Source organism: Euleptes europaea, chromosome 6 (assembly GCF_029931775.1).
Source record: "Euleptes europaea isolate rEulEur1 chromosome 6, rEulEur1.hap1, whole genome shotgun sequence".
NCBI classification, from domain to species: domain Eukaryota; kingdom Metazoa; phylum Chordata; class Lepidosauria; order Squamata; family Sphaerodactylidae; genus Euleptes; species Euleptes europaea.
This window is the reverse complement of record NC_079317.1, coordinates 13,740,209-13,766,182: the sequence shown is the minus strand read 5'-3', so window position 1 is coordinate 13,766,182 and position 25,974 is coordinate 13,740,209. Positions and strand designations below refer to the sequence as shown.

The following is a 25,974-nucleotide window of genomic DNA, read 5'->3' as shown; positions in this document are numbered from 1 at the left end:
CTGGACTGGAATCTAGCTCTGGTTTGTAGCATCCTTTTCCTGTTTGGTTGAAAGGTAAAACTGGAATTGCGCACAGTATGGCGTAGTGGGAAATCTTGCCAGCACGGTGCGGTAAGTTATTGCTGCCGAGAGTGCCTGTTAATGGGCGAAGTGGTCAGAGAGATATTAAAACGAAGCATCGATTTTTTTTTTAAGCGTAAGCGACGTCAACCGTAACATTTGGAGAAGCAATTAACTAATGGCCTAAAATATATAGTTAATAAAAAGCAGGAGTGCTACATTTGTGATTCATGCACTTCTCTTTCCCCCCCCCCTTTGCCGCACAAGGAATAGACTCTTACCTCAAAAAGTACCTAAAGTTCTGGTTCTCTGTTGGTTCCCTGATAAACCAAGTTTTTTCTACCTCTTTTTGTTCCCAAACCTGTTTTTTCCTCCTTGATCAGGTTTCCCAGGAGAGGAACTGAGAAAAATTTGGGGTTGGAAGTGGATTTGGGTACTTTCATAAGAAAAGGTTCTCTTATGTTACGAATACGTGTCCAATTAAATATTGTCAAATAAATCTGTAGAAGGGAAGCTCTTGTTACTATACTGGAACATTAAGTAGTCTATTAGTTGTAGTTCATCAATGATGTAAAGCAGTGATATGGGTTTTTTCGGATTGTAGAATACTGTATATGTATTGTTAATTGTTTGCTAGACTTCATAGCAGTTGATATAGTAGCTGACATAATTCAAAGTATTAAAAATGAAATGTTACATGGATAATTTTTCGCCAAACTAAACAAAACAGTCTTTACCTTCTGGTGGAAGATGGCAGCAGAAAGGAACAGATTAATGTCCCTGGGGAGAGAGTTCCAGAGTTTTGGTGCCACAGCCGAGAAGGCCCTGGTGATTAAGGCAACCTTCCAAACCATACACCCCTCCTAGGTTCAATCCCCGACGCCTCCAGTTAAAGGACCAGGTAGTAAATGATGTGAGAGACCTGAGCCTGAGACCCTGGACAGCCATTACCAGTCTGAGTAGATAATACTGACCTTGGTGGACTGATGGTCTGATATAAGGCAGGCTCATGTGCTCCAGGTAGCATGTAAATCTGCAGCAGCAAAAGTAAACAGGTGTCCAGTGGCCCCTTCAAGACAAATGACATTTTATTCCAACACAAGCTTTTACAAGTCAGATACATTGGACGCTGTTTCCAGCCCGCTGAATTCAGCAAGTTACTGTTGCTATTCATGGCTATGGACTGGTCCCCTGTTCATTAGGAACTTCTCCCCAGGTTAAGAACATAAGAAAAGCCATGCTGGATCAGACCAAGGCCCATCACGTCCAGCAGTCTGATCACACAGTGGCCAACCAGGTGCCTCTAGGAAGCCCACAAACAAGATGACTGCAGCAGCATTATCCTGCCTGTGTTCCATAGCACCCAATATAAAAGGCATGCTCCTCTGATCCTGGAGAGAATAGGTATGCATCATGACTAGTGTTCATTTTGACTAGTAGCCATTGATAGCCCTCTCCTCCATGAACATGTCCACTCCCCTCTTAAAGCCTTCTAAGTTGGCAGCCATCCCCACATCCTGGGGCAGGGAGTTCCACAATTTAACCATGTGTTGTGTGAAGAAATACTTCCTTTTATCTGTTTTGAATCTTTCACCCACCAGTTTAAGTAGATCCCCCTGCGTTTTGGTTCACATTTAAGACATGCTCCCTCCATCAGAAACTTTGAGGATCAAACCAGATATCGTCTGAGCGTCCTGTGTATTGAACTCCAAGCAATTTTTACAGAATCCCATTTTTGGGGGTTGCATCAGAGTCCCGCATGGTTGAGAATTCACATTACTAACTCACTAAGAGCTCCAGACCCGGAACTCCTGGTGCACATCTGGTTGGGCCCTGAAGGGGGCAGTAGAGAGGGCCCTGCAACCGAAAAGTCAGGCTTGTGTCTCTTTACTTACGTGTGACTCTCGGTTTGAGAAAGCAGCCAGCTAATTAGCGAAATAAACCATTGTTTTAAAACACATGCACTGCAAAATGTAAATGTAAGGGGGGGAAACTCTCCACTTGTCAGTATGAAAAATGGCAGTAGCAGAAAAAATAATATGTAGGACATCTGCTGTGATTTTTGTTGTTGTTGCGGAGATTAGACAGGATTTTCAAATGCGTTCCGGGCACGTAATCTAGAATTTAAAAGGAAGCGCGAGCAGATAAAGAAGTTAACAGGAGCTATGTTACTTTTTTTACAAGAGTCGCTTGCTAGTTAACGCTGTTGTAAATGTTTTTTCTGGTGTGGAGTGATTTTTCTTCCCATCCATCATCTTGTAATTCGGGGGTGGGGTGGGGAGATGCCTGCAACCAGCAGTTCTAAAAGTAAAACACTTCAAATTCAGAATAAACACTCAGGTTCTCTATTGGCACTTTGGGAACAATATGGCGTCACTGTTAGTCCCCCCCGCCCCTGGTATATTTATTTAGCCTCTGCCGTGCAACTTCCAGTAACCGTAATCAGCAGGTGGCAGGAGGAAGGGATAAATTTATTCCCTTGATTTCAGTCCCCCTAACTGATTTCCTGGTGGACTTCTGGGTTAGCCTGGAAATGCATGGGCAGCCTGGTTTGTGTAACTAACTAAAAGGGAAGAAAGGGGGAAAAAACTCAATACGCTTGGCCAATACGGTTTATCACTGATTGATGATACACTCATCCATACGACATTGGAAATACATTATAAGACCTCTGTGTGATAACGGGCCACACAATATAAAAGGTTATTATTTTACAGCATACCTTTATATGTATTTCTGAATGTGTTTCTGAAATATGTGAATGTATATATGACCACTGAAGAAGGCCACATAGGCCAAAACACGTTTGTGTTATTTATTGGTCATTTACATTAATTTTTTTCATCAACTATGTTGGAAAATTAGCAACTATTTTTATATATTCTTTTAATTGATCAGCTGTATATTTAAGGCCCACTGATCTCCACAAAAGGCCGCTCCTGGGAGATAGGGAACCCCAAGCATTGACCTGAGAGAGTTCCGCAGAAGGAAGGGGGATTTCCAGATTTAGTCTTGATCCAAACCCAGAATTCTACTTAATCTGGTTCAGTGCTTGGAGTCCAGATTGGTTACAAAAGTAATTTAATCTGGTTCAGTGCTTGGAATCCAGGTTGGTTACAAAAGTAATTTTTTTAATTTGAAAAGTTGGCTTTCTAGATTTTCTAAATCAGGTATTTATTGAAATGGTAATTTTTGAAATGGGGAGGGGCTGTGGCTCAGTGGTAGAGCCTCTGCTTGGCATGCAGAAGGTCCCAGGTTCAATCCCCGGCCTCTCCAGTTAAAGGGACTAGGCAAGTAGGTGATGTGAAAGACCCCTGCCTGAGACCCTGGAGAGCCGCTGCCGGTCTGAGTAGACAATACTGACTTTGATGGACCAAGCGTTTGATTCAGTACAAGGCAGCTTCATGTGTTCATGTGTACTGGCTGGCTCTCCTTTGTACAGTGCTTTTTATGTGGTTACCAGAAAATGCTTTTAACCTTTTTAAAAACAAACTTAAATTTGTAGTGCAAATTTGGCCCATAGTCAAGTACATTGAAGTAAAAGGCTGGTTTTTTTCCTATGTAAAGGAAGAACCTCGGGGGAAATCATTCTCTCTCTTGAAATTAAACGTTGTAAATTTGATGCAAGGTGTCTCCTAGTATACCATAGGCTGGTGAGGGGTGTTTCAGAATCTGAGGTCGAGTCACAAAAGTGTGTACAAGTGGATATTCTTGCATACCCTTCACACCCGCTTTCCCCTCAGTTCACAAGGTACTTTCCCAAATGCTCCAAAATCCCCCGGGTTCAAAAGGCCATTTGAGATTGAGTCATAATTGACTTTTGTCAGAAGGAAGACTTATTTCTTTATAGTACCCATGAAGGGCTCGGCCCTGAGGAGGCTGCAATCAATCACGTGACATAAGAGGGCCAGCAAAAGGAAAAGAGATCTTATTTTATTTACTGTATTTATCGTCTCTCTTTCTTTCTGAGACTCAAAGCGGATTGAGTGTGTTATGTGCTGTCAAGTTGCTTCCGATTTATGAACCCTGCAAAACTGAGGGCCGTGGCTTCCTTTATACAGTCAATCCAGCTCATGTTGGCAGAGCAGATTACACAGTGTAAATCGATACAGTCAATACGGAGAGACATCTAATAAGCAATGGACTAGGATTACAGAAATCTGAATCAATAGATCATATTTGACACGCAGTAGGGATGAACGGAGAATGTCTTCATGTCAATTACACATACTTAAGTTTTCATCTAAATCCTGCAGAAAGGTTGAAATTCGACTGGAAACGACGGCTCCTGCTCACCTGGAGCCGGGGTTGTGGGTCCGCGCCAGGATTCAGAGGTCTGGCCTGATTTGGCCTGGTCCGTTTCGGGTGGGGGGTGAGTTCTGGAGAGGGCCGCTGGCGGCACACCTCTCCTCCCTGGCTCCTGGCAGCTATAGCTGCCTCCTGGGCTGGAAGCAGTGGTGGCGGCGTGCTGGGAGGGGCCCGCTTCACTTTGTGCCCATGCGGAGGAAATGGCGGTAGCTGGCTGGGTAGCCAGCCACGCGCTGGAGTCGGCGCCACCCACTGTTTGAATGGGCTAGTCAGGGCCCTTGCACCTGGTTCCTCCCTGGCCGGCAACAAACGGCCGGGTATTTATTGGCAACCCCTTCCTGGCCTGGCCAGTCCTGTGCTGACTTTGTCCCTCCCTCCCTCCCTATATTTACGGTTTTAATTAATGTTTATAATTCTGTCCCAACTTTAAGGTTGGAGGTTTGGGCATGGGGCCCGGATCCTGTTGGGGGAAAAGCCGGCCTGTGTGCCCCCTTTTCCCATGCTGGGGACCCCAATAAGGGGTTTTGGGGGAGGCCTGGAGTTGGACATGCCCAGTAGGTGGCTGTGGGGATGGCCTCCTCTCAAGTGGCAGGGGACCACACAGCGGCTGCCGTCCAAGTGGGTCCTGGATAGTGCCATCTTAGGCTGCGCCCAGCAGCATCTCAGGCTGCGCAGGATACATCAGCTGGCATCAGGTCACCTGATGTCAGGATCCCGCCTCCATGCTTGCCAATGCCTAATGCTGTAACTAATAAAGTTGTGGCCTGTTTCAATCCAGCCGTGCTTGTATTTGTAATTTGTGCTGCTTAACTTGTATTCGCATTTGGTCGGGGTTTCCAGGCAATGTTGGGTGTTATGGGTGGGGGGAGAGCTACCCTGTGGGGGGCCCGGGCCTCTGGATCCCCCATTGGCCTGGGCCCACAAATCTGCCTTCCTGGAAAACCATCCATCAGCAGGGTGTAGTGGTTGAGAGCGGTGGTCATGAACACATGAAGCTGCCTTCTGTTGAATCAGACCCTTGGTCCATCAAAGTCAGTATTGTCTACTTAGACAGGCAGCAGCTCTCCAGGGTCTCAGGCAGAGGTCTTTCACATCACCTACCTGTCTAGTCCCTTTAACTGGAGAGCCCGGGGATTGAACCTGGGACCTTCTGCATGCCAAGCAGAGGCTCTACCAGTGAACCATGGCCAATGGCAAATGCTTAGAGCAATACAGAAACAGTAACCAATTCCTGATTGTTTAAATCCGTTGCACTGGGTTTGATTCCCCACTCCTTCACCTGAGCGGCAGACTCTAATCTGGTGAACCAGGTTGGTTTCCCCACTCCTCCACATGAAGCCTGCTGGGTGACCTTGGGCCAGTCACAGTTTTCTCTGAACTCTCTCAGCTCCACCTACCTCACAAGGTGCCTGTTGTGGGGAGAGGAAGGGAAGGAGATTGTAAGCCTGTTTGATTCTCCTTAAAAAGGTAGAGAAAGTCGGCATAGAAAAGCCAACTCTTCTACTTCACTCAGAAAGCCGCTGCAGGAGCATTTTTACTGACGCCTTTCTGCTTTTCACATGTGCAGTACAGCAGTGATGTGAGATGTGGCATGTCTGATTTCGGCTGTACTGCACATGTGAAAAGCAGAAAGGCATCAGTAAAAATGCTCCTGCAGCGGCTTTCTGAAAAGAAGAAGAGAGAACCTCCGGTGCTGAACCAGGGCAGCATCTCGGCTGGCATCATGGTCATAGAGCCAGACGCGGATTTTTTTTGTATCCCATAATTTACCCTCCTTTACAGAGGGTACAGAATACATTTGTAACATCTGGGACAGTATGTTAATCCACCCACCTCCCTCTCAATAATGCTAGTAGCAGGATTTAACTAGGTGGTCTTCTGGAAAGCTGTTGGGTTTCTTATAAGGTCAGTATTGTCTACTCCGGGGTGTCAAACGTAAGGCCTGGGGGCTGAATCCAACCCCTTGAGAGCTCTTATCTGGCCGCCGAGACAGCCCCCCCCCCCACAGGTTTCAGTGATCAAAGACTGTTAAATAAAAGTAAATACTGTAAGAGTGTTATTGTTTTAAGCATGTTTGTATTTTAAGTAAAAAATAAAGTAAAAATAATAGGATTAATTTGCTTTGCCTGTGTCTTCTGTAAAGTTTGTATCTCTGGTACCTGGCCTTAAATTTTATGGTACACATGGCCTGGAACGACCAAGTGACATTCATGTTTAAAATTTAAGTAAGAGTTTATAGATTTTTCCCAAATTATGATCCGTTTCTTTACTAATTAAGTCTTCAAACTCAGTATTCTTTCTTATCTTGCCCTGTTGTAAGCAATCTTGTCGCATTTTCATAATCATTTGATTGTAGGTCAACCAACTGTTGTTTCTGCTCTCCTTAATCTCATTCCATGTTTTTATTTCGCCTTGCTCATTTAGCATATCTTGATATTTCACCATATCTACATTCCTCTTCTCTCCCTGACCAAGTGACATTCATGTCATATCTTGCCCTCGTAACAAATGAGTTCGACACCCCTAGTCTACTCTGATTGGCAGCAGCTCTCCAGGGTCTCAGGTAGGGGTCTTTCACATTACCTGCTACCTGATCCTTTTAAGTGGACGTGCTGGGGATTGAACCTGGGACCTTCTACAGGCAAAGCAGATGCTCTACCATTGAGCCAAGGCCACCTCTCGGCTTTATATGAGAGAGTTAGTACAAACTCTTCACTTGCATGGGGAAAGTAAAGGTTTACTCATGATCACTACTGGAGTGGATACTTAAATCCTTCTCCTGCCCCTGGGCGGCCCCAGTTATCCCGTGCCCTTCTGCTCAGCTCCATCCTGACTTCTGTCTCTCTGGTCATGCTAGAGCGGAGACAGGCTGAGCTTTCTGTAGATACAAATTATAATTAGATTTCTAATAGTTAACGGGAGATGGTACTCCTTCGGAAACATTCCATGCATTCGTTCTGTGCTTTCTCTTCTTCAGATACTTTGTGTGAACTTTGCCATTTCGGCGATTCTCCGAGCTTTGGGTAGCCACTCTAGCAATAACGGATGCCTTACTGTTGAATCATTATCTTGCAGCGACTGTATTAGCTGCGGTAAAAATATTCCATGTTTACGAATCCCCCCATTTTTTTCATTCTTGCAGGAGAGTATATTAAAACATGGAGGCCGAGGTATTTTCTGTTGAAGAACGATGGGACGTTTATAGGCTACAAAGAGCGGCCGCAAGACGTGGACCAACGGGAGTCCCCCTTAAATAACTTCTCTGTGGCTCGTAAGTATTTCCCGGACTATCTTTCTGTTGGGTGTTTCACAGACTAACTTCTCCAAAGCTGTCACAGACATTACTGGAATTTAAACTGCTTTGCCTACTGCATGGTTAGTAAAACTCAACAGAATCTCATCTTCGGACAAAACTTGTTCTCAGCATCTTGGCTTTCTTCATCTTGGGCACAAAGGTGTTTTCTTGTACCATATAATGACTGTAGGTCAGATCCAGCCATACATTTTGTTTTGTTCAGTCTTGCCCATTTTTTCTCCTTACTACAGCCCCTGCCCCACATAGTTTTTTGTCAGTGCAGGTCCCATGACCCACAGCATGGATACTGTGGGGACTTCTTCTACCAACAGGAAAGGTTGGTAGAAGGTTCCAACCGGGGCTCCAACCCAGCAGCTACTTTACGTACCGTATATACTCGCATATAAGCCGAGTTTTTCAGCCCAAAAAAAGGGCTGAAAAAGCCGAACTCGGCTTATACGTGGGTCAATACGGTGGAGGAGGGAGGGGGGAACTTACCGCCATCATCGCCGCCGCCGCCGCCGGGCCCAGGCGCCTTCCTTCAGCCGGCAGGGGCCTTCCTGGGCCGGCAGGAGGCCCCTGCAGGCCGCACCTCCGCCGAACCCAGGCGCCTTCCTTCGGCCGGCAGTGGCCTTCCTGGGCCAGCAGGAGGCCCCTGCAGGCCGCGCTGCCTCCGCCCACGCGCCTAGGCACCTTCCTCCGGCCGCCAGCGGCCTTCTTGCGCCGGCAGGAGGCCCCTGCCGGCCGCGCCACCGCCCGGCCTGGGCGCCTTCCTCCGGCCGGCAGGGGCCTTCCTGGGCCAGCAGGAGGCCCCTGCCGGCCGCGCCGCCTCCGCCCACGCGCCCAGGTGCCTTCCTCCGGCTGGCAGCGGCCTGGAGGGGCCTCCTGCCGGCCCAGGAAGGCTGCGCCGCCGCCGCTTCGCCGCCTCTCCGGGTGAGTAGGGGGTTCAAGGGCTCTTCCCCCTCCCCCTCCCTTGAATGGCACTGGGGTCGGGGTGGGTTGGGATGGGTCGGGAGGGCCTGGGAGGCCGGCGGGAGGGCGACCTGAGGCAGGGGCCCTGCGCTCTAAAATGGCGGCCGCCATTTTAGAGCGCAGCATTGCCGGTAAAGGGAATTTCTTATTGACCCTCGGCTTATACGCGGGTCAATAAGAAATTCCCTTTTGTGGCCTCAAATTTGGGGGGTCGGCTTATACTCGGGTCGGCTTATACCAGAGTATATACAGTACTAAAAATGGGGTATCTCTTTTAAACTTTTTTGAGATTGGTTTGAATCTCATGGTTAAATATTCCTGATAGAATATTGAACAGTCTGGTATAGCCCTATCTCGGAAGCTAAGCAGGGTCGTTACTTGGATGGGAGACCACTAGGGAAGACTCTACAAAAAAAGGCAATGGCTAACCCCCCTCTGCTTCTCACTTGCCTTGAAAGCCCCTTGCTGGGGTTGCCATAAGTCGATTGTGACTTTGAGGGCATTTACGTACATACGTGAAAAGCCTTTGGCAGACAGGCAAGGCAAGGGCCAGTTTGGTGTAGTGGTTAAGAGCAGCGGACTCTAATATGGTGAACCGGGTTGGTTTCCCCGCCCCTACACATGAAGCCAACTGGGTGATCTTAGGCTAGTCACAGATATCTCCAAACTCTCTCAGCCGCACCTACCTCACAAGGTGTCTGTTTCTGCCCTGCTTCTGTGGATTTTCAAGTGATTGGAGGGATCCTGGGAACACCCAGTTTGTCACACTGTCATAGGCTGCAGACGGTCATCTTTCCACATGGTTACAGCTGACTGTGGACAAGCTTTGAAACCTGTCTTTGCTCACAGTTCAGCAGACTTTACAGGTCCACAATTTGCTTGTCTTTCTGGAAAGTTCTTCCATCGGCCTTCCCCTTGTCCCCCCCCCTTCAATCTCCTTGAAAATCCTCTAGTGACAAAATGAAGATTGAAAGCATCTTTCTTGGCGCTATCAGTTCATGGTGCGATGCCATTAAAAGGGGAGCGGAGTTTGACACCTTCATTGGCAAGAAATTTGCCTTTTTTCCTGCTTTTAAGTGCTCTGAGGGGAGTAAATATTTTGACGGTCTAGGAAGTCGCTCGGATAACGGAGGGCGTCTTGAAGCCACAAAGCGGTAATTTGCATCTCAATACCTTGGTGTCTATTCGTGTTAGAAATTCCTGCCCTGTCCTACTTATCTATAAAAGGCCAACCGGTAAGAAAAATTGAAAGGTTCTTTCGAGTAGTTTAAAATTTCTCTCCCTTGAACACGTCTTCCTTTTGATGGGGAAATGGGGGAAATGACAAATAGAAATACTGATAGTTTGTACTGGGGTCTGTCTTGTTTTACACAAAGGGCAATAGACCAAGTTGACTGGGTAGTACAAGTTTTTGTAGGGAAGAAGAGTTGGTTTTTATACCCAGCTTTCTCTACCTTAAGAAGTCTTGAAGCAGCTTACGATCACATTCTCTTCCTCTCCCCACAACAGACACCTTGTGAGGTAGGTGGGGCTGAGAGAGTTCTGAGAGAACTGTGACTGGCCCAGGGCCACCCAGCAGGCTTCATGTGGAGGAGTGGGGAATCGAACCCGGTTCTCCAGATTAGAGTCTGCTGTTCTTAACCACTACACCCCATAGGGTCTGGGTTTGGAGGACTATTTTGTATCCTGTAGATTCAAGAACGACCTTTCTCTCCACACATGGATTACCCCCATGTTCCTTTTAGCCTTTAAAAAACAATTAAATATTTATGCTTTATTTTTCTCCCCATTATTGGGGGAGGGACACAAATCAACTAAAAGCCTCGTTCTCCCCTCTTCTGTTTTTATCCTCACAGCAACAACCCTGTGACGTAGCTAGGGCTATGAGGGAGTGACTGGTCCTAGTTTGCCCAGTGAGAGCTTTCATGGCAGAGTGGGGATTCATAGAATCATAGAGTTGGAAGATACCCCCAAGGGTCATCTAGTCCAACCCGCTGCACAATGCAGGAAATTCACAACTACCTCCCCCACACACACCCAGTGCCCAGAAGATGGCCAAGGTGCCCTCCCTCTCATGATCTGCCTAAGGTCACAGAATCAGCATCGCTGCCAGTTGGCCATCTAGCCTCTGCTTAAAAACCTCCAGGGAAGAAGAGCTCACCACCTCCCGAGGAAGCCTGTTCTACTGAGGAACCGCTCTAACTGTTAAAAAATTCTTCCTAATGTCTAGATGGAAACTCTTTGGATTTAATTTCAACCCGTTGGTTCTGGTCCGACCTTCTGGGGCAACAGAAAACAACTCGGCACCATCCGGATTCGGAACTGGGCCTCCCAGATGCCAGTATGACACTCTAACCGCTATTCAACACTGCCTATCGTTGATATCTCTGAGTTAATACCCTTATATTGTGCATGTGGCTGAGGTTGCCCAAAGAGCTTGTTCCCCTTTTGTGTTGCTGAGCTTTGTTGCATAATTTGTGCCTAACCCCCAACCTTGTGGGTTAACATTACAGAAAATCGTATCCTTGTATCCTGTGCCTCTGTGGCTACATGCGAAAGGGTCCCCCCCCAATCTTCCCTGAAGTTCCCCATTTTAATATTTCTGAGTTTTTCGCTACTGTAATGGGAGTAAGGAGGTGGTGCGGGAAGCGACTCTGGCAGCGCAGCGCGTACTCAGAAGTGCCGCACAAGTTTTCCGAGGAAGCTTTTTCTTCCCTTCTTGATGTGTGCCGTAATGATTGAGCAGGGTAATTAGACAGCATATTGTTCACTAAACAAAACATTTCTGTGTGACATACTTGAATTATAGTGGTTATTAACTGACAAATCTCTATTATTCATCTTGCTTGTGTGCTTTAAAGATTGCTGGATCAGCAAGCTGAACAAATATCAACCGGGCAGCGCTGATTTAGAGGAAACACGTCGATTTTAATTGGTCTTCGTTCCTTCCCTCGTATCGGAAAGCAATAATGGGGACGTTTGACGTGAGGTCAGAATAGCCAACCGTTCACGCAGCCGCCGCTTTTTGTTGCCCCGCTGATGTCGTCAGAGCTCATTGTGGCTGCGGGAGGAAAAAGGCAGCAGGTGGACTGAGTCCGGGTTCAGGAGGCGTTGGGGGATTAATCTTTGACCTTAGGCTTGTGGGAGGAGGTAGGTGCCCTGGGATTGCACCCCAGCCAAGCCGAGGTCCTGGGAAATGGCTGGCTCTTGATTTCTTCCGCCAGTCCAGGCAAGAGTCAGGGGCAGAGGATTTGTCCCGTGGGGTGTTGTCCCCTGAATTCCTGCTGAACAATTTGTTAGGATTCCATTCTCAGATCGCTCCTGTGGTTGCATATCAGGGATAACAGAGACGATAGATCACCTATCTGGTCGGACCAGAACCAACGGGTTGAAATTAAATCCAAAGAGTTTCTGTCTAGACATTAGGAAGAATTTTCTAACAGTTAGAGCAGTTCCTCAGTGGAACGGGCATCCTGGGGAGGTGGTGAGCTCTTCTTCCCTGGAGGTTTTTAAGCAGAGGCTAGATGGCCATCTGTCAGCAATGCTGATTCTATGACCTTAAGCAGATCATGAGAGGGAGGGCACCTTGGCCATCTTCTGGGCATGGAGTAGGGGGTCACTGGGGGTGGGGTGGGGAGGTAGTTGTGAATTTCCTGCATTGTGCAGGGTGTTGGACTAGATTACCCTTGTGGTCCCTTCCAACTCTATGATTCTATTCTGTGATCAGTGGATTGCACCCAGGGCTATCTGGATTGCTCCTATTTTATCTAGATATTGGCTTCCTGTTGAGCCATGGGTGGTATCACTAGCAGACTCTGATGTGTTGCAAAATATCTGGCAATAATAGTTTCTGTAAAGTTATGTTAAAATGATTTTATTGCTGATGGTATATAAATTGGATGAGTCTATGTATTTAGTTTCTTATGTGCTAACGGGAGGTATTATCTATTTTATTGTTTATATTTGTAATATTATGTTTTAAGTCCTTTAAGGTTTTATCATGTTTTAATGTTGTTTTATCTTTTATGTATTCTTTTTGCTCAAGATCTTTGGTCATATGAGCTTAGCAATAAAGGAAGGAAACGAATTCCTGCCGAAATAGAATTTGGCAGTGGATCTGGGGTTTTGTCCCTCTGAATCCAAGGGCAGAATTCCTACCGGATCATCGGGCTGAGCCGGTGGAAGTCTGTAGGAGAATGGATGCTGGAAGGCATGCCCAGCCATGTGGCATGATAGGAAATGTTATTCCTACGGCCAAAGCACTAGGTTACCTTGGCAAGCAAACCAATGTGGCAAAGGTGCTGCACGGGCAGGCGGTTTTGAAAACCACATTGTTGGGTGCGCCAGTGGTTGGACTGAAGCAATAACGGGCAGCTCTGTTATATCAGAGAACAATGGACACGAATGTAGAAGAAAAGCAGCTATAAGAACATAAGAAAGGCCATGCTGGATCAGACTAAGGTCCATCAAGTCCACCAGTCTGCTCACACAGTGGCCAACCAGGTGCCTCTAGGAAGCCCCCAAACAAGACAGCTGCAGCCATATTATTCTGCCTGTGTTCCAAAGCACCTAATTAACGGGCATGCTCCTCTGATCCTGGAGGGAGTAGGTGTGCATCATGACTAGTATCCATTTTGACTAGTAGCCATGAATACCCCTGTCCTCCATGAACCTGTCCACTCCCCTCTTAAAGCCTTCCAAGTTGGCAGCCATCACCACATCCTGGGGCAGGGAGTTCCACAATTTAACTATGCGTTGTGTGAAGAAATACTTCGTTGTATCTGTTTTGAATCTCTCACCCTCCATCTTCAGCAGATGACCCTGCATTCTAGTATTATGAGAGAGGGAGAAAAGCTTCTTCCTGCCCCCTCTCTCCATAGCATGCATAATTATATAGACCTCTATCATGTCTCCCCTGTTCGCTTTTGTGAAACCACGCCCTCTTCTGCAGAATTTAAATGCCCCTTCAGCCCTTTTCCTGTGTTCTTTTATTTTTGTTTTAAGTTTTCGAAATGAAGGAATTGTGAGCTTATCGCTGGAAAACCTCTTATCGTGATTCACCACTGCACTTTTAACATCTGACTGCAGTTCTCGAGTAGGAGGTGGCTGAACTTTGGCATGCCCTCAATGAAAAAAACGAGAAGAATGCAGAAAAGGGAATCCATTGAGACGCTGCACAGTTTTAGCAGCAAATGAGGCGTAAAGCGCTGGGGCCCTGAATTCGGCAAGTGAGCGCGGGCGAAATACCTCGCCAGCGCAATGAATATTTAATTCTGTGTGGGAGGGTGCAAATTAAAAGGTTTCCGTTTTTAAAAAAGCATTTAAATTAAAAGGTTTTCGTTTAACATTGCCTAATAACACTCCTAATACTACCACGAGCCTCGGCGATGCCAGAATATCTGTGTGGAAAAGACACGTTAAGTGAATGAGATTCTCTTGACAATATGACAGGTACATTGTTGTTAACATGCTGAGTTTTTTTTAATCAGGGCTGCTTTCCTAGGACCAAGTTAGTTTAGCAACTTGGTATTAAAATGGAAACAGAAATATTGTTAAAATAGCCACACTGTTGGCTGCTACAGGGCAGGGAAATGCATGACCTCATGACTTGAAGAAGAAGAAGAAGAGTTGGTTTTAATATGCTAACTTTTTCTACCACTTAAGGAAGAATTAAACTGGCTTAGAATCACCTTCCCCTCCCCTCCTTTCCCCACAACAAGCACCCTGTGAGGTGGGTGGGGCTGAGAGAGCTGTGTCTAGCCCAAGGTCACCCAGATGGCTTCATGTGGAGGACTGGGGAAACCAACCCGGTTCACCAGATTAGCGTCCACCGCTCATGTGGAGGAGTGGGGAATCAAACCCAGTTCTCCAGATCAGAGCCCACTGCTTCAAACTACCACTCTTAACCACTACACCACGCTGGCTTTGCACGACTTTCCATTACCAAATGTTATAAGGAAGAAGAGGGGGATGGACACGTGGCTGCCATTTTCTGTGGCAACCCTGTGTTCTTCTTCGTCTCTAGTTCAGCCCTCAGAGAGCCCCGGTCTTACGCAATTTTTGTAATGTGTTGGTGCTGCGAACCTCCTCGACATGACTTTCTGGGGCAGTAGTGTGATATGAGGCCGTTGCTTTGCCACAACCAGAAGCATAGCACAGGTTTGAGAGATGGTAGGATGTGACAATGTCAGGGCTGGGATACCGGTGTGTCTCCATCGATGCAGACCCTTATAGATTTTGATACTTGGAGTTAACCACACCTCATAGCCAGAGTACAGCTGATGGGCTTCCCTGTTCGCTTAGCAGTGGATGCTGCTGTTGGTGCCAGCCTCTCTGTTTACATCAGGGATGGGGAACCTCAGGCCCCCGGGCCGTAAACGACCCGCGAGGACATTTTCAGTGGCCCCCGGGAGCTCCAGGGCCCTGCCATTGAAATGGGGCCCAGCACGGCCCTCCCAAAACTGTTCTGGAAGCCGCAGCGTGCAGGAATGCTGCGGCACCCTTTAAACCTCCTCTCGCCGCCTGTCAGAGGGAAAGAGGAAGAAGCCAGCCGCGCGCGCGCGAGGCAGAAAGCCTCCAACCCTGCTGGGCCCCAGGCGCGCGCATGTGGGGTGGGGTGGAGAAGGTGGTGTGTTGGCGCTCTTCCCTGCCACCCCCCTCGAAGGATTCCACCAGCGGCAGCAGCACCAGGCCCAGCCCGGGGAATGACAGTGGCGGCGGCGGCTGCCTGGAGCTGGACTCCTCGTCCCCCTCAGGCGGCTCCCAAATGTCCAGCTCCAGGCCGCCACCGCCATCGTCGTCCTCCTCAGGCGCCTCTCCCCGGCCGTTTTCACCCGCCGCCTCCTGACCAGGCCTGTCTAGTGGCTGCAAATGGAATGACATGCCATCTTGTTTTAATGTAATCTGAAGTATTAGTTTTAAAGTATGTTTTAATTCCTGTTTTTATTGCTATGTTGTGACCCGCTCTGAGCCTGGATTTCTGGGAACGAGGGCGGGGTAGAAATGCAAGAAACAAATGAATATTAAATACATTTCTATCCCTTGAGAGTACAAAGAAATGCTTGAAAGTTTGTTCCTTGGTTGAAATACCTGTTGAAATATCAGAAGCCGAGGTGGGAGGTTGACAGTAAGATTTCCAATTATTTGCGGGGGGGAATGGTGCTTTAGTGCACCGCCATGTTCCTCCCTGGTCTTGCAAGGATAAATTATGCAAATTTCTCTCATTTGAATAATCTTTCCAAGCCTTGGAATTTAGCTCGGGTGCAGGATTTCAGCGGCATGCAGAATTGTAAGGGTTTTGTTGGATTGTTTTTGTCTTGTAAGCTGCGAGGCAAGCTGCGGATCTCTCGCATCCTTTAGTTTATCTGCACTTTTGGATTGGGGACCGGTTGTGTTTTGTTCTGCTCCCTGACTGGACAAAGGTGTCCAAAGGTCTCATCGATTTAAAACGAAAGGTCCTATCCCCACAGCTGCTGCTTCGGGTTTGCTGACCCGGGTCCGTCCCCGCTCTCCGAAAGAACGCCTCCCTCCGAGACTTCCGTGCCTGATTAATCGCAACAGTTTGCTCGATAAGAATAAAGACAAATGATTATTTAAACCTGCTTACATACCATGACTTTCCTCCCTCGGTCTGTGCTAGAGTGCCAGTTGATGAAGACGGAGAGACCCAAACCGAACACATTCATCATCAGATGCCTCCAGTGGACCACAGTAATTGAAAGAACGTTTCATGTGGAGACTCCAGAGGAGCGGTATGTTCTCTTCTGACTTGAATGCAGAAGCAACTTGCGAAAGCAGATGTAAATGTTCAGCGTTATTAGTGCGAGCCACCTTCTTGAAGCTTGTTTTTTTTTTAACAAAAATAATTGCGCTGGGGTTGTGGGTTTTAGAGACTCATTTCCTATGAAGTTCACTTCTGGAGATGCCGGTGGGAGGTGGGTAGCGTGGAAGGGGATGGATAAGGAGCTCACTGCTGGCTTTGGCTTGGATCCAGGTTAGACATTTTCGGTATTTCTGCCCATGGAGCATGGTTTTCTCCCCTCCCACAGCAGCCTGAAATCCCCCCCCAATCCTATTTTGGCCCCAGGAACAGGATTTCTTCTGCTGCAGAAGCGGAGAGGCAGGAGAATTGCGCTTTGTGGGTAGAAACCCTCGAATCTGCAGAACCTTCTAGCTTGGATCCAACCTTCTGCGTGTGCATATGCATGGAGAAGTGCGTGGCTTACTCATACAGGCTCGAGATGGGCATTAAATTATCCAGTGGCCCAACATAATGTGTGAAATCCACAGGGGTTGTCTCCAGGTTAGGATTTAAAATCGTTTACGAATATTCAGATTGATTCCAGATGATGGGACTGGTTATCCCCGCTTCATAGAATCATAGAGCTGGATCACCAGGGTCATCTAGTCCAACCCACTGCACAATGCAGGAAATTCACAACTACCTCCCCTCCACACCCCCAGTGACCCCTACTCCATGCCCAGAAGATGGCCAACCCCCACTCCCCTCCAGGATCCTTGGCCAATCTGGCCTGGAGGTAAACTGTTTCCTGACCCCAGAGTGGCTATTGACATTGCCCTGGGATGTAAGAAAGGGCCACGAGAGCCAAACACTGAAGCAACCCTTCCTGCCCTCCCACTCATGGGAGGGTAATGGATTGGGTGCGCCCCCCCCCCCAGTTCACAGAATCAGCATTGCTGCCAGATAGCCATCTAACCTCTGCTTTAAAACCTTGAAAGAAGGAAATTTAAAGATTTTGATGTCCAGGGCCCTGCATACCTTGGGTTATTTCTTTTTCCATGTATTTCCCCTGCACCCTCCAGATCCGAACTCTTGGTCTTTGTTTGGTCTTTCACAGGTTGGGTCATGGATTGGGTCCCCCCCCCCCCCAAGGGTGGCTCCCACTCCTCTGGCAGGGAATTCTAGTGGTTCAACACTCTTGTGTTTAGTAGTAGTTAGGGATATAAATATTGTTTTTAAAAGCTGCTGTTTAAATAGTCATTAGAAATAGCCTCTGATACAGGGAGGGGAGCTGACCCTACAGAGTCACTGGGTTCTCAATAACAGACTGTACAGCTCATTCTGGGAGGGGGAGTACTTATTGTTTAAATGTTTATAGATATATGTAAATGATAAACACATTTGTATCTTTTTATCATGGAATAATTTTGCATACCTAGTACTTGGCATTTGTATTTGGTATTAGGAAGAATTTTCTAACGGTTAGAGCAGTTCCTCAGTGGAACAGGCTTCCTGGGGAGGTGGTGAGCTCTCCTTCCCTGGAGGTTTTTAAGCAGAGGATAGATGGCCATCTATCAGCAATGCTGATTCTATGACCTTAGGCAGATCATGAGAGGGAGGGCACCTTGGCCATCTTCTGGGCACTGGGTGTGTGTGGGGGAGAGGTAGTTGTGAATTTCCTGCATTGTGCAGGGGGTTCGACTAGAAGACCCTGGTGGTCCCTTCCAGCTCTATGATTCTGTTATTTGTATTTTAAAAAAATAATATCCTCTCTTTCTCTTCATTCATGGAGGCTCAGAGTGTCTACAAAAGAATGTGGCGATAAAGAGACATAGTAAAAAAACTAGTTTCAGAAGGCAGCCTTGTTCGTTTGCAGTAGAACATCTAGATTTGAGTCCAGTAGCACCTTAGAGGTAGAGCCAGCGTGGAATAAGAGCTTCAGACTTCAGTCTGGAGAACCGGGTTTGTTTCCCCACTCCTCCACATGAAGCCTGGTGGGTGACTCTGGGCCAGTCACAGTTCTCTCAGAACTCTCTCAGACCACGCGGAGGCAGGCAATGGCAAACCACCTGCGAATGATGCGGTGATGGCTGCCAACTTGGAAGGCTTTAAGAGGCGACTGGACATGTTCATGGAGGAAAGGGCTATTCATGGCTACTAGTCAAAATGGATACTAGTCATGATGCCTACCTGTTCTCTCCAGGATCGGAGGAGCATGCCTATTATATTGGGTGCTGTGGAACACAGGCAGGACAATGCTGCTGCAGCCGTCTTGCTTGTGGGCTTCCTAGAGGCACCTGGTTGGCCACTGTGTGAACAGACTGCTGGACTGGATGGCTCTTGGTCTGATCCAGCATGGCCTTTCTTATGTGCTGCTTTTTTCGTGAGGGTGACGCGTGTTGCTGCTTCATTTTTATTTGTCTTAGGGAAGAATGGACAAAAGCCATCCAAACGGTAGCAGACAGCCTTAAGAAACAAGAGGAAGAAATAATGGATTTTCGATCTGGTTCCCCCAGTGATAATTCAGGAGCTGAAGAAATGGAAATTTCTATGATGAAACCAAAACATAAAGTGGTAAGTGTTGGGTTGTGGTAGAATATTTTTTTCATTTCCAACGATTAGTAACTTTATTTTAGTACCAGGAGAGGCTAGGTTGGAGACTGGAGAGGCTAGGTTGGAGACTACACACGCTCCGGTTGTGGCTTTCACAGTGCTGGTTAGTGTCAAACTAGCACTGGGGAAACTGAGCTTCAAATCTCTGCTTTGCCATGAAGCTCATGGAGTGACCTCGGGCCAGCCGCATACTTTCCCATACCTATCTAATGGGGTCATTGGGAAGGTAAAATGGAGGTGGGAAGAACTCTGTGCGATGACATCTTGAATTGGTTGAAGGAAAGTCGGGATAAAAATGTAACAAAGAGGCTCAGATTGTTTTGGGGAGTCTGTGGAACTGATCAGGGGTTCCCCAGTGAATATCTGTAATGGCGATCAAGCATCTCTGAATGATGGCCACATTCGCTGCCAGTGATGCTCCCCCTTCCCCATGTGCAACTGCGGGAGAGTCTTGGTTATGCATTAGGACTGTGGCTCAGTGGTAGAGCCTCTGCTTGGCATGCAGAAGGTCCCAGGTTCAATCCCTGGCATGTCCAGTTAAAGGGACTAGGCAAGTAGGTGATGTGAAAGACCTCTGTCTGAGACCCTGGAGAGCCACTGCTGGTCTGCGTAGACAATACTGACTTTGATGGACCAGGGGTCTGACTCATTATAAGGTGGGTTCATGTGTTCATGTGATGGTGGGAAATTTCATCTTTGAAGAGGGGCTGCGACTCAGTGGTAGAGCCTCTGCTTGGCATGCAGAAGATCCCAGGTTCAATCCCCAGGCATCTCCAGTTAAAGGGACTAGGCAAGCAGGTGATGTGAAAGACCTCTGCCTGAGACCCTGGAGATCCGCTGCTGGTCTGAGTAGACAATACTGACTTTGATGGACCGAGGATCTGATTCAGTATAAGGCAGCTTCATGTGTTCATGTGACACATTCCTGTAAGGTAGGTGAGAGTGAGAGTGACTGCCAGCCCCGTGGTCACCCAGTGACCTTCATGGCCACCTGGGGTTTAAGCCTGGCCTTAGTCTTACTTTGTCATCCCAGCACTGTCTTCTCTCTGCATAATTATGTAAAAAAAAAAGTAACAAAAAGTTTGTGTTTATGCAACAGGAAGATTAGGCAAGCTGCTCTCAATGAAGCCTCTCCTCCCATATCTAACTGAGCTGTTGTAAGGATTACAGAGATAATATATGTGATGAAGTGAGCTTTTGAATATTCACAGAATCACAGTGTTGGAAGGGGCCATACAGGCCACCTAGTCTGACCCCCCTTCTTAATGCAGGATCAGCCTAGAGCATCCCTAACAAGTGTTTGTTCAGCCGCTGCTTAAAGACTGCCAGTGAGGGGGAGCTCACCACCTCCCTAGGTAGCTGATTCCACTGTCGGACAACTGTTGCTGTAAAATATTTTCCCCTAATATCCTTTCTGCCCGCAATTTAAACCCATTATTGCGAGTCCTCTGCTGCCAACAGGAACAGCTCCCTGCCCTCCTCTAAGCGACAGCCCTTCAGATACTTCAAGAGAGCGATCATGTCCCCCCTCAACCTCTTCTTCTCCAGACTAAACATTCCCAACTCCCTCAGCCTCTCAAGATAGGGCTTGGTCTCCAGGCCCCTGATCATCCTCGTCGCTGTCTTCTGCACCCGCTCCATTCTGTCCACATCCTTTTGGAAGTGAGGCCTCCAGAACTGCACACAATACTCCAGGTGCATTCAAAGCACTTCACATTCATTCTCCCTGTAATCCTTAAATCGACCCTGTTAGATATGCGAGTAGGGGCTTAATCAAAGGAGAGCAGCTCGCCAAAGTGTTTTGTCAACTCTCCGCAAAATTTCTGTTCTTCAGCTATTTTTTCATGAAACTTCAGTTGACGTTTAGAGGGAGGGGGCCCTCATGAATTTGAAAACTTTATTTTGAATACTTTGGGGTATATTTTAAGGGGTATAGTTTAAGGATTTATTGGCCCAGACTTGTCAGGGCTTTGCAGCTAAGCAGGGTTGGCAATGGTTAGAACTTGGAAGGGAGACCACCAAGTAACCCTGGGGTTGCTATGCAGAGGAAGGCAATGGCAAATCACCTCTGCTTGTCTCTTGCCCTATGGATGGGGTTGCCATGAGTCAGTGGTGACTCAATGGTGCGTTCTTTGCATGCTACCTCTCCAGTGTCCTACTTGAGGAGGCCGAGTAAAAAGAATACCATGCAAGCATCGTTAACTATCAATATAAAAACAAGGAGCCTGAGAGCAGTACAATCAAATACGAATTTGCAAGAAGAATTTCAAGGATTGGGGGGGGGAATGGAATTTCTGATAAATTTTATTTGTTGTGTATCATCTTACAACTCTGGTGCAGGACTGAGCGGTTTTTATTTCACTTGTGTATTCTGGAAGGCCACTGGAAAAGGTGCCCCTGTGATCTGTAAAAGTACAGGATCTTTCCAAGCTGTCAGTCATTTTCTTCCGTTTATGTGTGTTTGGAAGCTATCCTGCAAGAATCTAACCTTCTTCAACCCTGTCCTCAACAGACTATGAACGAATTCGAATATCTTAAGCTGCTGGGAAAAGGCACATTTGGGAAGGTTATTCTGGTGAAAGAGAAAGCAACGGGACGATATTACGCTATGAAAATCCTGAAGAAGGAAGTAATTGTAGCAAAGGTAGGATATAGGAAAATCCAGTTTCCTCTCCGTTGGCCCCAGTTCTTGTTGAGCAGGAAGAAGAGGAATGGGGAAGAGGAAACAAGGCAATCCGTAGCCAGCAAGATCGGTATTTTCTAGTTGTTGAGGCCAGCAGGCAAGGTTGTCAGAGAGTACGATATTTTATTTTGTCGAAGGCTTTCACGGTCAGAGTTCATTGGTTCTTGTAGGTTATCCTGGCTGTGTGACCGTGGTCTTGGTATTTTCTTTCCTGACGTTTCGCCAGCAGCTGTGGCAGGCATCTTCAGAGGAGTAACACTGAAGGACAGTGACACTGAAGGAGAGACACTGTCCTTCAGTGTTACTCCTCTGAAGATGCCTGCCACAGCTGCTGGCGAAACGTCAGGAAAGAAAATACCAAGACCACGGTCACACAGCCCGGATAACCTACAAGAACCAGTATTTTGTTTGTTTGTTTGTTTTTCCGAGTTCTTGTCCGTCTTCCCTGGCCGAGGCCAGGCTCATGGCAGGTCATATTATTTAAGAAATTCATCAACCATAATAATTTAAAACAGTAAAACAATAACATTTTAGTTAAAACCAGGCAAGTCTCAAGATGGTGCTCCAATTTCTACCGACTTGAACGAGTAGACAGGCAGGCCACCCCCCAGATGGATTCCAGCATATAATACAAAGGGGGGGGGGAATAGGGAGGCCAGCAGATGTAGTAGATATAGTATCCGCGGCTGCCCTCAACTATAGGCCTGGCAGAATAGCTCTGTCTTACAGGCCCTGTGGAACTCTTTAAGGTCCCGCAGGGCCCTGATGTGACCAGACAGAGCATTCCACCAGGCTGGGGCCAGGGCTGAGAAGGCCCTGGCTCTTGTCGAGGACAGCTGCACACTCTTAGGGCTGGGAACCACCAGTAGATTGTTATCAGCAGATTGTAATGCTCTTGGGGGGGGGGGTATACCAGGAGAGGCAATCCGCCTGATCTGCTCTGACCAATTGATGCGAAGAGGCTGATTTCCTGCAGTTTCTTGCTGTGGCTCAAACTGGAGAGTGGTGCATGGGCCCCACCAAACATTTCAAAGGTCGCCAGTTCAAGACTCTCTTACGGGCTCAACTCCTGATAGTCTTTTCCCGTTAGTTTGGGTCTTTCGTTTTTCTTGTGAAGAGGCACTTTGGCCTTTGAAGGCTTTTCATATAGTTCTGCAAAACCGTGAAGAGAGGCATTTATTTATTAATTTAGAATGCCTCTAGGCCACCTCTCCAGAGACCTCCTCAAGATGAGTTAATACAAAGCCAGCGTGGTGTAGTGGTTAAACTGGAGAACTGGGTTCGATTCCCCACTCCTCCTCATGAGCGGCGAACTCTAATCTGGTGAACTGGATTGGTTTTCCCTCCTCTGGAGAGAGGAAGGAAAGGCGATTGTAAGCTGCTTTGAGACTCCTTAATGGTAGAGAAAAGTGGGGTCTAAAAACCAACTCTTCTTCTTCTTCTAAAATCATAAAAATAGCAACATATGAGTTATCAGCTTTAAAACAAATCAAGAAAATATAGTAGCCACGCCACACCGAAACGGCAACCGAACCCCAAAAAAACAAAAGCATGTGGCCAAGGGACAATACTCATAGATTTAATTATGTGATCGATTAATTATTTAATTATATGAATAAATCATCTCTTCAGTATCAGGAGAAAAATGAGTATAAATAATCTCTTCAGTACTAGACGGGTTGCCGGCTCCTGATCCCATTTCGTAAAAATCTTCATCAGAACTTCACATCAATCTTATTTCTTCAAAATGATACATAATCTGACAAACTCCGTCTAGTACTGAAGAGATTATTTGTACCCATTTTTCTACTGATACTGAAGAGATGATTTATTTATTAACTGATCTACTGGTGTTGTATCATTGAAGAAATATCCACAACGTATGGAAGAACAAGCTCAAGGATTGCATATGGACTTGATTCTACGCCAGTAGAATTATTGTCTAATGTTATTTAGATGTATTTCAGTCAGTATATCTAGGTCGTTATAATGTTGGTACATATTTAAATCTATGAGTATTGTCCCTTAGCCACATGCTTTTGTTTTTGGGGGTTTGATTGCAGCTTTAAAACAAGCCATAAAAAGACAAGCTAGGGGCATTGAAAACATAAAAAAAAAAAACATTGGGCAGCCTAACATGATACCAATAAAATGGCACTAGAGCTAGAAGCAGGCCATAAAAATCAGCTTTAAAAGAATGGAACTGCTCAGTTCAAGAGCCTTGGGTGGGGAGAGATTCTTTGGCCTGATAGCTGAAAGAGCAACGTAGGTGCCTGGGCAACTTCAAGCAGGAGGGTGTTCAGAGGTGAGGGGCCACCACCGAAAAAGCCTTGTTTCTAGTTCCACATCCCTAGCCTCTGCAGGTGGGGGCAAAGAGAAAGGAGCTTCTGAGGAGGATCTGAAGTGGCAGGCCGGACAGTACCACTGCCGTTATATCCACAAGTATAAATGTTATTTGTTGTTTTTGTTGGGTCGATTTTTGCTGCCTCCTGCCCTCTCCCTTCTTCATTTATACTCTCAGCTGCCTATGAGTGCACCTCTTCCTTCCTCTTTTTCCTGTTTCTCTTGCTACCTTCCCTTGTTGATGGGCTATGCGTGGTGTAGAGAGCCAGTGTGGTGTAGTGCTTAAGAGCGGTGGTTTGGAGCGGTAGACTCGAATCTGGAGAACCGAGTTTGATTCCCCACTCCTCCACATGAGCGGTGGAGGCTAATCTGGTGAACTGGGTTTGTTTCCCCACTCCTACACAGGAAGCCAGCTGGGTGACCTTGGACTAGTCACACTCTCAGCCTCACCTACCTCACAGGGTGTGTGTTGTGGGGAGGGGAAGGGAAGGTGATTGTAGACCGGTTTGATTCTTCCTTAAGTGGTAGAGAAAGTTGGCACATAAAAACCAACTCTTCTTCTGCTGCTGCTGCTGCTATGTTGGGGAAGAGGGACAGGGGAGGATGGGTGGTGGGGTTAGTCTGGAGTCATATTGACTATTCTGTGTAGGGTAAAAAAATCCTAATTAAAAAAACACATGATCTTTAATGGTTGTTTATTCATTGGGTTTCACTGCAGGATGAAGTGGCTCATACCCTGACAGAAAACCGTGTTTTACAGAACTCTAGGCACCCTTTCTTAACAGTGAGTATTTTATCAGCGCAAAACATTTCTACGTCGCCTCTCCACCCAAACAGGCTTCCTAAGGCAGTGAACATCAAAACATTAAAATATTTCAACACTAAAAAATGCATTTAAAATAAGATATACAAAATAACCAGCATGGTGTGAGAGCCAATTTGGTGTAGTAGTAAGGGTGTTGGACTAGGATCTGGGAAATCCAGGTTTGAATCCCCGCTCTGCCATGGAAACTTCCTGGGTGACTTTAGGCCAGTCACACACTCTCAGCTTTGGCCATGGCAAGTATTTGGATGGGAGACCTCCAAGGAATTACCAGGGGCGTGATGGGGAGGCAGGAAGTGGCAAGCCACCTCCTAACATCTCTTGCCTTGAAAACATCACCGGGGGTCACCGTAAGTCAGATGTGACTCAGCAGCAAAAAAAAAAAGTAAAATAATTCCATAAGGACATAATCATGAACACACATGTTCTTCCATGTATTCTTCCTTAAGAAAGAGAAGAGATGGGGGGGGGGGGGGAGAGACAACAGATCTTCATTAACAGAAGCAGGTCTCAGAGGCATTCATGTTCCAAAGTGGAGGGCGGTGGATTCGAGGATGCGTTGGTGACCCCTTGATATAAATGGGGTTCAGGGGGGCTTTGCATTTTACACAGTGGTTTGTTAGCCATGATGTTCCATGTCCATAAAGGGAAGACGTCATTTGCAAAATAGCCAGCGGAGAGGTGCCCGAGGCCAGCATAGCTACACCTGCCTAGCCTTTGTCTGCTGCATTTTAGAGACCGGCATTTGCCTGCTGTTCTGTATGGCTCCATTCAAGCCTTGGGCTTGTGCCTTTCAGGATATGCATCAAAGTCGCTTTGCAGCTCTGGATTTGGAGGGCGAGTGCCAACTTGGAAGGCTTTAAGAGGGGAGTGGATATGTTCATGGAGGATTGGGCTATCCATGGCTACTAGTCAAAATGGATACTAGTCATGAAGCATACCTAATTCTCTCCAGGATCAGAGGAGCATGCCTATTATATTAGGTGCTGTGGAACACAGGCAGGACGCTGCTGCTGCAGTTATCTTGCTTGTGGGCTTCCTGAAGGCACCTGGTTGGCCGCTGTGTGAACAGACTGCTGGACTTGATAAACCTTGGCCTGATCCAGCAGGGCTTTTCTCAAGTCCTGAACTGTTGT

General features: G+C 47.0%; 1 protein-coding gene across 1 annotated transcript in view; it reads left to right on the top strand.

Annotated features, from left to right (window-relative positions):
- AKT1 (AKT serine/threonine kinase 1) overlaps positions 1-25,974 on the top strand; it is a 101,060-nt gene that overhangs the window by 43,241 nt on the left and 31,845 nt on the right. Inside the window, exons 2-6 of the mRNA XM_056851461.1 lie at positions 7,511-7,639; positions 16,275-16,386; positions 18,803-18,950; positions 21,502-21,633; positions 24,734-24,799. Of these exons, the coding sequence (XP_056707439.1) occupies positions 7,511-7,639; positions 16,275-16,386; positions 18,803-18,950; positions 21,502-21,633; positions 24,734-24,799 (587 nt within the window). The remainder of the gene's footprint in view (positions 1-7,510; positions 7,640-16,274; positions 16,387-18,802; positions 18,951-21,501; positions 21,634-24,733; positions 24,800-25,974) is intronic.